At 37.4% G+C, this 11,651-nt stretch overlaps 1 protein-coding gene across 3 annotated transcripts; it reads right to left on the bottom strand.

Moving 5' to 3' along the window:
- Positions 1-3,594: 3,594 nt before the first annotated feature.
- On the bottom strand, positions 3,595-11,647 carry LOC100267796 (aminotransferase ALD1, chloroplastic). Of its 3 annotated transcripts, none has more exons than XM_010665979.3 (10): positions 11,386-11,551; positions 9,569-9,597; positions 9,385-9,452; positions 8,976-9,092; positions 7,997-8,059; positions 6,902-7,006; positions 6,715-6,765; positions 6,022-6,342; positions 5,683-5,889; positions 3,595-5,275 (listed from the first exon to the last, which is right to left on the bottom strand). In XM_010665979.3, the coding sequence occupies exons 1-10, from the start codon at positions 11,490-11,492 to the stop codon at positions 4,982-4,984; spliced, it is 1,362 nt and encodes a 453-aa protein (XP_010664281.1). In that variant the 5' UTR covers positions 11,493-11,551; the 3' UTR covers positions 3,595-4,981. The 3 variants fall into 3 exon arrangements, with proteins under 3 accessions (XP_010664281.1, XP_010664282.1, XP_019072173.1); XM_010665980.3 differs by lacking the exon at positions 11,386-11,551 and adding an exon at positions 9,731-11,379; XM_019216628.2 differs by lacking the exon at positions 9,569-9,597 and having other exon boundaries at positions 11,386-11,647.
- Positions 11,648-11,651: the final 4 nt, after the last annotated feature.

Below are 11,651 nucleotides of genomic sequence, written 5' to 3'. Positions count from 1 at the left end.
TGTTGGGTTTGATTTCGTGGCGGATGGATGATTGACAAATTCGTCAAGTCATCACAGTGGGGACCGCCTTCTGTTTTCTTGGTGACCAAGGTATATAATTAATTCGTCCGACTGCAGGGGAATGATCCGGTCCGTTCTTAATAATTGTACATTTTTTATTCAAATAAATCAGTCATCATTTCTCCCCATCATGTCTCCGAATAATTAAATTAGTACCGCTAGTTCATCCAGTTGCATTTACTTAATTTTCTTCTCTCAATATATTCCCATTTTTATTTGAATTGACTTCTCTTACTCAAAAATCTTTAGTTAATTAGAGTTTGACATCACCTTGTTAAACCATATAAACTACTACGCACGACTCTGACTAATTCCACAATTATTAATGCGTCAAGAATTTGTATAAAAAATAAGTCATTCCCTCACAACGCCACATCATCAATTCATTTCTTCTTTGATACCAAAATAAAGAAAATAATTTAAGAATCCGATAGATACATGGTTTTCTTCCATTTTCCTTATGAAGCTTCGGCAACACATAAACAACAGACAGAATGATCCCAGTGGTTCCCACGTGATAAGGTGTTGGGTGACTAGAATTAGATGGGTTGTGTTACGAGGGATATGAAATTGGGAGGCCATGAGCATTTGGAGATGACTTTTGTGGCTAGGTTTAAGGGCGTCCGTGTAGGGTAGGGGAGGAAGCAAAGGTACTTAACTAATCACTATCAGCAGCGCGTCAGCAATGAGGTAAGGGCCTTGGGTTGCTTGTTCTGACCATTTTCTTGTGGCGGATAGTTGACGAGTTAGAAAGGTCATCAGAGCGGGGACTTCCATGGCACTGCCCTTGCTGCCATGCTCTGGCTTGGTCGCCAAGATATTAATTTGTCCGATTCCATGAGGAAGATAGGTTATTAAATAATAAATAATCAATCTCCCCGAAAAGAACCCTTTTCGATGTCTCAAAAAAACTTTAGTTCTTTGTCTGTTTATTGGAAAAATTCCTTTCAAATGAATCCCCATTTCCATATTTCAAAGACTTCATTTCATTTTTTTTTTGTCGATGTTTTAGGGACGATGACTTCATTGATCCAGATTATCAGCTATCCACCTCCTTTATGCGTCGAGTCTTCGCCATATGGACACTATAAGTGGGTCACAAAAGCTTCAAGGATTCTTCTCCCATTCAGTACTTTTCCATTCAGTAACTCAAGCCGAGTATTACTGTTGTAACTTAGGGGTGACTAGTTCGGACGCAACCCGAAAAGGTTTGAACAAATATTTTTAAATTTAGGTTAGATTTAGGTTGAATTTCTCGAGTTGAGATTAGGGTTAGATAAATACCTATAAATTACATCTTACCTTTTGAATATTTTTTCACAAAATGGTTTGCATGACATATTAATGCCACGTGTAAGGAAAATTATATGAAAAGCGACGTGTCAATTTTCATAGTTGAAACTTAAAACAACCTCCAAAGCCGGTTCATAAAGTCTGCTTCAGAGGTCAGAGAACTCACAGTACAATAATGGTCACTGCCTATTCATCTGATAGCAGAGGCCAAACATATTGCGTGTCATTCTCAAATCCATTTTTGGAAAACCAACTAAATAACTATGCATGCCTCCAAGCAGTTCCACTTCCACATTTATTAGCAGTGCCAAAAATTTGAGTCAAAAATCTCAACCCATTCCTGCGTCATGCTGCAGTGTCAGTTTGTATAGTCTTTGAAACCCAACTATTCCATACAATTCAATACATAGGATGCCAAAATTCCCAAAATAAAGAAAATAATTTGATAATATATACTTTAATTTTGGTTTGTTGTTGTAAGGACCACCTCTAAGCGTACACGTGACGGCCTTATAAGGTACTCCTCCGTTGGGCATGTGGCACGTCCAACCCTCTGTCCGAACGATCACGTGGACTAACATGCGACGCGTATCTCCCCAATCCGGATATCCAATCTGGACCCAATGGCTAGAATCTCAAACAAGATTCTTGACTGTATTTCATGGACAATCATTACTTATTTTGCCAAAAGCATATTCGACAAGTCCTTTTTGAGTCTCTTTAGGCAGCCCGCAAAGTGAAAAGACAAGGGTGATGGTAAATCATCCCTTCAGCGATATCTGACAGTTGCCTACAGGATAATGATAGTTCTACCACCTTTTAAGCACCATCATGACAGCCAGAAAGTTTTCTCACCATTCAAAGGGACAAAGCTCATGACACTATAAAAGGTCCCCGACGACATAGTAAATAAAGGTAATCATTTCTAATGAGAAGTGCCCCATAAAAATATCAATATGCTAGAAAACAAAACTAACAAAGGCATCGGAGGGTGTGTCCGGACCTCCTGTCTGGACATCTTTTGCAAGACAAAGGAAAGAAGCATCATTTTCAGTTGAGGAGGCGAGTACGTCAGGAAATTGCAGTGACTCTGGTGACTCCAACCTTCAACAGTTGTGACAAGAACTGTGGTATGTTTCGGCTTTTTCCTTTCCCGTATTCTCTTCATGTTTTCAAATTGTGAAGCTTCTTCAACACGTAAGCTTCAGTTAGGATGCCTCCCAGCGTAGCCATGGCCCATAAGTAAAAGGAAGTGTGTGTTGCTAAATTAGGTTTGTGGGATGAGGAAGGCGGCCATGAGAATTAGAATGTGGATTTTAGAGGCTTATGGTCATGGGCCGCGTGTTCAACGTGGGCAGCTGATAAGGTCCATTATCCAACATTAAAGAGCACACAAGATATGCATCGGACGAAAGGTCGTAGCGCCTTGGTCAACAGGGACCAAACCTCAATTTCCTGGAGGGTGATGGCTTGCAGTTAGGAAGGAAGAAAGGAAGAAGGTTCCGGACCGAAGCTTCTTAAATTTGATGTCCCTTTTTTTTTTTTCTTTTCTCTTTTTGATTTGATTTTTAATGGGTAAAAATCCCTGAACAATAGTACACAAGAAGTTTCCCATTAATATTTTTAGGTTTTTTCTTAAATAAATATGGTGGAGATATCTATATGAATTGTTGATATTTATTTATTTAAAAAAAAATTTGATGAGAACATTTCCTCATGTTTTAGGGTGAGTAAGTTCATTTATTTATTTTATTGTTTTTATTTTATTAATATACATAACTTATAAATTATGTAACAAATATAAATCTTTGAAAATTTATGATTATTTTTTTTAATCCAAAAAAATTAAAATGTATTTTATTTCATATAAAAGACTAATTACCTATATTTTTCATAATGTTTAAAATAACTTTGTTTTAATATTTTTTTATAAATTACAAAGAGATAACTAAAAATATATATATATATGATAAAATTATTTAAAAAATTTTAAACTATTCTTTATTTAAAAATTTAATAAGGTTGTAAAATATTTAATTTTCATCGAGACTATAATTTGAGTGGGTTGACTCAATCCAACCTAACCCAATTTTGAGTAAGGTAATAATTTTTAATCCTTAGATCGATTTGAATTAGATTTTTTTGAACCTGAATTCAATTTGGATCATACTTAAATAAAGATTCAAATTTTGTATCACTTTTGGAACGGAATTAAAAAAAATAAAAATCAATTCATTCATATAAACTTCAACACTGATATATATATATATTTTTTTTCATGAAGAATCACAACCAAAATCATTCATAGGAAAATCGAAATCCTCCATGAAAAAGGGAATGAAAAGAATAATGTGGTATTTTGAAACAAACTGAATTAATTTCGATTACAAATGAATGAAACCAAAAGAGAAAAAAAAGAGGGCACAAATATGATGAATGTTACAGAGGAAATAACAGAGACACTGCAGATGCAATGGGCTGCCTTAGATGATCCCAGAATCACAGGGGCTTGTTCGTTTTCCATCGAAATTGGGATGGACCTTCTTCCTCAAGCATATCCCCAAGAAACAAGCACCGGTGGAGGAAGTTTTGGTTTGCTGAGCAACAAGGCTCCCTGTTTCAGGTTCTTCATCTTGAGCTTTTGCCTTCATCTTCTCCTTGTGAAGCTTTCTCATCACGTAAGCTTCAGCTAGCATACCTCCCGCAGTTGCCATGGCCCAGAATTACAAGGAGGTGCGTTTGTTGTGATACGGTGTGTCGCTAATTAAGTTGCGGAGTAGGGTGAATTGGAGCTACCGTCTAGATCACTGAGGCAGCCACGAGAATTGGAAGGTGAATATATAGATGGGCTTATGGACGGCTAGCACTGCAAGTTTGAACAGCGATGCAGTTGTGGTGGGCCCGGTGGTGGCGGTGGCTTGACCATGGAGATGCTAAGCCTACGCGTCCGCACGGTGGCCTACTGTTTAAATATATAATAAGGGAAGTCAATTCGGCAATGTAGAAATACACGTGAGAGTCCTCCTCTCGTGATGATCGCCTTTTTCTGGTTTGCAGATTTTGCTTTTGCTTTTACATACACTTTTGTCGGTACATCCTAAAAAGTTTCAACAAAGAATAAATCTGTATATATATATTAAGGCTTATCTGATAACTGTCCACAACCCTCTGCCGGCCGCTTTCTCACCCACCTTCTCCCCACCAACCAATCTTTGACCGGAGGCTTGTACACCACCTAATCACCAGAGCTGCGAAGAGTGTCGCCCTGTTCTCAACTCCATACCACATCATAAGCAGATGTTTATGGAAAATATTCTTCAGGGATGATTGATTAGGTATGGTTGTCAAACCCTTTCTCAGAGAACCTAATAGATAAAATTACAGTCCTTTTAAGCAATTCCACAATTGTGCGTGTTAAGTCATTCCTACACTGTATTGGAGTATGAATGTATCAAGTCTCTGAAAATTCCATTTATTCAATATGCCAAAGTTCTCAAGTGATTGGAAATCATTTGAGACTCCATACATGCACGGTTTTTCCAGCCCTCCAAAGAAAAGAGTAGCAATTCAATTTGAACTGGCCAAACTCAAGATTTCAATTTGATGTAAAGACAACTGCAGAATAACTTTATTTCAAAAGATTTTTCAGCCTCCTTGAAGCTTCAATTACAGACTCTCTCTGCCCAAATGCGCTCACTCTAATGTACCCTTCACCACCAGGACCAAATCCCGTTCCAGGAACAGTTATTATGTGCGTTTTCTCCAGAATCTCATTGAATACATCCCAAGATCTTAAGCCTGGAAAATGAACCCACATGTATGGTGCATTTTTGCCCCCATGTACCTTCAATCCAAGTGATGTAAATGTGTCCATGATTATTTTGGCATTCTCCTTGTAGTAATCAAGGACTGCGTTCATGGCCTGGAAAAGGAAAAGATGACATGAAAAGGAAAGAAAATTTTCATCAGAGATCAACTGGGAATTATTTGTTTCCAAGAGTAATATAGAGTTGTAATTAGTCAGGAAAATGTGGAAAGCAGAAGCAGAAATAACAAATTCAGCAAAACTTTGGGAAGTTTTTGAAGTTGCATCCTAAAAACCTATCATGGTCTTGAAATTTTTGAAGAACTCCAATCAGAAGTTTTTCTTGTGGAAATGAAAATGAGAAAGCCCATTACACAACTTCTACAGAAGGCCATAGTTTTCTATACAGAAGCTTGTAGGGCAAAATCACCTACAATTCAAGACTTAATCAATGGAATCGTAGAAATTTGTAAACATGTTCACAAGAAAATGCAGGGGTTTGGGAAAAGGAATAAGAATCTAACCAGGTAACCATCTGAGGAAAGGCATGCTAGACCACCAGCCTGAGCTATGCTGGATGCACCATTGAAACAGGTGCACACAATGCGATTATAGTCCTTTATGACTGGAAACCCATTTGAATATAACAGCTCTTCAGGAACCACTGTCCAACCAAGGCGAACACCCGTGAACCCAGCAAATTTGGAGAACGATGATATTTCAATTGCAACCTATATGAGACAGGGAAATCTATGTTATAAAAGCCAAACTTAAATAGCAAAGGAAGCAATGGAGCTTCCCATTAAATATGGCAATAAAAATAGAAATTATTAACATTGAGATGATTTCTGGCTGTGATGTACCTCTCTGCCACCAGGAATTTCAAAGATTGATCTTGGGCTCTCATCTGTTATATAAGCAGCATATGCAGAATCGTGTATAATAATTGATCCATTTGCTTTTGCAAACTCCACCAGTTGCTCCAATTGCTGCCGGGATGCAGCATGACCAGTTGGATTGTTTGGAGAGCATAAGAAAATTATATCTGTCCTTGGAGTATTTGACAGGTCTGGAAAAAAATTACTCTCAGGTCCACAGTTCATGTACAAAATGTTCTCATACTTCCCGGTCTCCTCTTTGAAGTTTCCAGATTGACCAATTATAACACTGGAATCCATATATGCCTGTTTCAAGCACATGTATGAATACCATCATTTGGAGTTCCAATTCCGAACATTTTTCTTTTAAATTTGAAAGACGAGAAAAAGAATGACATCTCTATAATTATTGACTTTCCATGAACCTTGACCCAGCCAACTGGATAAGCCTTAATGGCTTACCACTACAATGTACGGTATTCTCCTCCAATCCCCGACGGTGTGGAAATTGAGCAGGAGGAGCTAATGCAAAAAACTCAAAAAGAGGGATTTCACTGGCATATGTAGAGGGGTTGAGAGTATTCAAAGGTTCTTTACTATATGGTATTGGAGCACCCTTGTCATCAGGATGCTGCTATATACATTTTACATAAAGCTATCAAGCCTTCATAACATTACCGGAAAAGATGGATCCTGCACAGCCACTGTTACATTGGATCCCAGAAGCATCTGCCAGAGGGAAAAAAAGTTTTTAAGTCCACTTTCACTTTAAAGCATGCCTGATCAAGAACAAATCCTAAACAGCTTACACCATGCTAATTAGAAAATTATGGTGTCTGCTAACATATAGAAAGACTTCACTTACCTGGATACGAGAAATATCACATTGCGCCCCATCTGATACAAAAACCTCATTTGCTTTGATACCCATATCTCTGTAGAATGTTTGTGCAATTGCATTCCTTAATTCCTGCAATGTTGAAAAACACATACATTACTCGTACATGAACAAGCAAGAGAGAAAAAACAACATTCAAGATAGAATTGAAAAAAAGGGAATGGAAAATGATTAGTTCAAAGAAGAGGCATGCAAATATATATGCTGCATTTGTTTCATATCAAAATATATGTACAAGAACTGATAATGCTTCTGTTATAAAACTGGGTAGGCTATGGGTATGGCTTTGTTCGGGTAAAAACATATGGATGTCTTTTCATTTTCTTACGAAAATTATGACCTACATGGGAAGAGGCCAACAATGTAGCAACCAATAGGCTTGCATTTAGTACAAAACTGAAAGAAAAAAGTCACCCTAGGAAATGCTTGCATGAGACTTCATTTCTCCATTTTCAAGGTTGAAGATATATTTAAGAAGTCCTTTTCCAGTAAATAGGTTAAATGTTACAATCAACGCAATCTAATATCATGAATGAAATACACTAGCAATAGCACATGACCATTAAGCTCATAATTACACCTTATCCAACAAAAACCATATATACTCGGTTTCCTCACTTTTAGTTTTCTGTTTAAAAGAACAAACAAAGGCTGAAGCAATCTATCCAACTCAGATGCACCTCATGCGGGGGTATTGGTTCCAACTAGGTTGAATTGTGGATTGTTAGTTATGGTTCTCACCAAGCATCCTCTCAACTTTTTCTCCTCGCTCAGTTATGTTCTCAGTTTCTGCAATTAAGATGTGCCATTAAGGGTCCCACTAGAAAAACTGTGGCATATAAAATAACAACAAAGCCTTAAATCTCAGCTATTTTGGAATTGTGTACAATAATTCTTCCTCCCTTAAAAAGACGAGTAACAATGATGCTTAAGTAACCTCCAGCCAAATTAATAGATTGAGTGTGACAAAAAGAGAAGAAATCTGGGAAACCTAGCTAAGAATTACCCTACAAACTTATTCAGAATAAGCAAAAAATAAAATAAAATAAAAGTGCCAAATACCATGTTGCCTTGCTCAGCTCCATACCCTCTATAACCTCTAATAGTTGATAAAGCATGTGCATGCTGCAAAACAGAAATTGCAGTATGAAAAATAAAGGAAATAAATGAAAGGGAGAGGAGTGAAACAAAAAAGCATGGTCACTACTATCTAGCACATTTATCAAGTTACAGAATGTTAAGTTTGCACATTCCTTTTGCAGTTTTTCCTATTCTGAATCCCACAAAGAAAAAAAAAGAAAAAGGAAAAAAAATATGGAAGAGCTTCTATGTGTGTTGGCACCTGGGGAGACAATGGCACTTCCTTAAATGCTTGCACATGTGTGTGTTCATAAATGGGCATAAAAGATGCTTTGCAGTCTATTGCTGTGTTACAGGGTGTCTTAAATTTTTGTCCCCATCGGGACTTGAACCTAGAACCTCCCACAAACCCTCTCCATCCCTTTACCACTTGAGCCAGGCCTCAAGGGTAATTTGCTCAGGTTATCCAGGTTGAAACAACATGATAGGGATGATGGGATGGACCCATGTTTGATTCATCAAAAAAATATGCATTCTAGATTCTTGTGACTATTATAATAGGAATTTCTAATTTTTAACCTTACAAGATTATCACTGCTTTTTTGTGTGGTTGTATGCTGCATTCATTGGATATTAATAATAAATTTCACAGAGATGATTCTGTATACAACCCATCTCAGTCTCCAGAAATCCAGACAGGTTGGCCGGTTGATAATTTGGGTAACCAATGGCATTATTGAATTCAGTGGCCCTATCAATCCCACAATTCAAACTAAATCCCACAATTCAAACTAACAAGAAACAAAAAATCAATTATAACACAAAAGGATTTTCATCTCACATGATAGGTTAGGGAACAGCGACTTGTGCAAGATAAAAGTTCATAAAATCAGAATACAAACACTTACTAAGAGACATAATTAGCAACAGAGTTGTCTTAAATGGAAAACCACTATGTTACCTCAGCCATAGCTGATGTAATAATGTCCGGTATAGGCTCTGTCGTATCACCAATTCCAAGTTTTATCAACTTTGCATGTGGGTACTTCTGAGTGTGTTCAAGCTCACGTCTGCATATCTGGTTTAGAAACCATAAAGTATAGTATGAGAAGAAACAAGCAATAAGATAAACATTCCATCTAATGTACACGGGGTTTAAGATAATCATCAGATGGACCATGATGGATCCTTAAATTCAAGCAAATTAGCAAAAATCAGAGTAAGAAAGAACCCTGGACTAGAAGATCCACAGATGAAAAAATGCTAACACCATTGAAACTTGGCCAGAAAGGAAAAGAAAAATGAAGACAGAGTTATTAACCAATTAAGCTGAAGAATGAAAACCCTAGAAGGTTTTAGAAGCCACTGACCTCAGAAAACAAATATCCATTTCGCAGACGCTCCATATTGATATTGCGTGGGACTTTTGTGCCATGACCTGTGATAACATTGCATCTTAGTGATTACACATTACCCTTAGAATAAGTTACATCCTAAATGGTCCTTGAATAACAAATATATTATTATCAGTGAAACACACTGCAAGTAACATACCAACTCTCCTCCCATTTTGAGGCGCCAAGCTGTAAATCGTCAGTAAACATGAATGGAACTATATGAGTTTGGTATATAAATGCACAGAGTGTAAATATAGCAGAAACAAAACAAGCAATGACATCATAGAAAGAGGACTATATCAAAATATTCCATCATTACTTGGTCTGAATCATTTGAGGTTGCAGAGAAATTGAATAAGGCATGTTAATGCACAAGGAAAGTTGAGCATGATACATAATTTATTTCAAGGTCTTGCTTCAATATCAAAATCCTCCACAATTTTCAGTATAAAGATATGCTGAACGTCTCAGTATTGAACAGGCTTATATATACTTGAATGTGGTTATCACAGCCAAGAGTGTGCAAGTAATGGGCCTTTCTCAAGCTGGATGTGGACTCAAAAAGAATTTTCTGCAATAGCTCCAAATTCCAATAAGCAAACAAATATGAAATCAGACTGGTTACGCTAGCTGTCCATGTCAACGTTTCACCTTTTTTTTTTTTTTTAATTGTAAAGGTTCTTGGGCCATGACCTCCATGGATGCTTTAAAGTTTAAACAGTCAGCTTTGACCTGAGCCAATGAAATAGTTTCCACACTACCTAACAGATACGTATTTTTCCTTGGAAATATTCATATGGTCCTTCCTAGAACCAACCACTAGCTTCATATATCCCAAATAAACTAAATACGATGCCTAAACTATGGAGAGTGGTTAGGGATATCAAAATTCCCAAAAAAAAAGAAAAAAAAGAATCATAATAATCCACTAATGCGAAGATGGTCTCTCATCTTAAAATCAATAATCACCATAAAAATTTATTTTACCACCCTGTACAACTACCTTCCAAAGCTTAATTTCACCACTTAAACAATCTTAAAAATCAATAATCACCATAAAAATTCATTTTGCCACCCTGCACAGCTACAACTACCTTCCAAAGCTTAATTTCATCATGTGGCATATGTGTGCAGCCCATAAGCCTGCAAAGGGACTGGCTGCCAAAAGGAACCTTAGGCAAATGAATTTTATGTTATCAAGGAAGCGTGGAGCATTTGGTATTGGACCTTATGTCAAATCCATGGATCACTAGGTTTCACAAGGATGCTGACTTCACACATGACACAACTCATTAGCTAAAACATTGAACTTGACTTAAAACTCCATCTTCAGCAAGTCTCCCAAACAATGTGAATTGAATGTACATTCAAGCAACTTTAGAAAACTTGAAGTTTCCATTTCTCCGAACCCCACATTACAATGACACACATTCACATGCTATATCTCCTTTCCACGGAAGCCCATTGTTCAATAGCAACTGTTCCCATCACCAAAAGCAATATCAAACAGGACTGTGGCATTTCCAATCAAATTCTCGTTCTGCCAATAATACAAGACACGAGAAAGACCTATGCCCAACTATCTAACCTTGGAACTCAAACTCTCCTATCGTAACTAGATTCGTAGTATCAGCATCACCAGAAAGCCAATGGAAGTGAGCAAGTATACGGAACACGACTTTTCTAACAATTCATCTGCAGAAGAAATTGCCCTTTTGACATTGACTCCAGCGTGCCCCAATAATTGAACCATGAATCCTAACCACTCCCAATTAATATCATCAGTTTTAAATTAAACCCATCACCAAAAATTTCTAGATCAGTACAACTAGAAGCTAGAAACGACCAGTGATATGAATGAACCTGCATTCGTGAATGGGTTTAAGCACTACCAGTGAAAAATTATACTATGTTTTAAACCACTTAAAAAGCCGTCGATTAAAAGGAAAATGAGGGAAAAGCAAAGAAAATTACAGAACAGAGCAGGAAGGCAGATAAGAGTAATCCAAAATCTTGGGTCCACATGTCCAAAACCCTGGATGTTCTTCTCTCCCGTCTCCTTCAAAACGAAGGCTCCACATATTACTCGGCCATGCTCGCCTAAGCTCCAACTATGGCCCATCCTCTTTGACCCATCTGTAGCCCAATGTTTTGGGCAGGGCCTGAACCAGGCCAGCATATTAGAGCCCATCAAGGCCCAGCCCATCTAGGCACCTCCTGATCACAATAAACACGGGTAG

This window comes from Vitis vinifera, chromosome 18 (assembly GCF_030704535.1).
Source record: "Vitis vinifera cultivar Pinot Noir 40024 chromosome 18, ASM3070453v1".
Lineage (NCBI taxonomy): Eukaryota > Viridiplantae > Streptophyta > Magnoliopsida > Vitales > Vitaceae > Vitis > Vitis vinifera.
Note: the sequence above shows the minus strand (reverse complement) of the source record. Positions and strands in the feature narration are given on the sequence as shown.

Coding starts and splice junctions, on each gene's coding strand:
- LOC100267796 (XM_019216628.2), bottom strand. CDS start 11,617: ATGGGCTGGGCCTTGATGGGCTCTAATATGCTGGCCTGGTTCAGGCCC. Junction 6,343..6,714: donor TGCAGGATCCATCTTTTCCG/GTAATGTTATGA, acceptor TGCTTGAAACAG/GCATATATGGATTCCAGTGT. Junction 5,276..5,682: donor TTTCCTCAGATGGTTACCTG/GTTAGATTCTTA, acceptor TTCCTTTTCCAG/GCCATGAACGCAGTCCTTGA.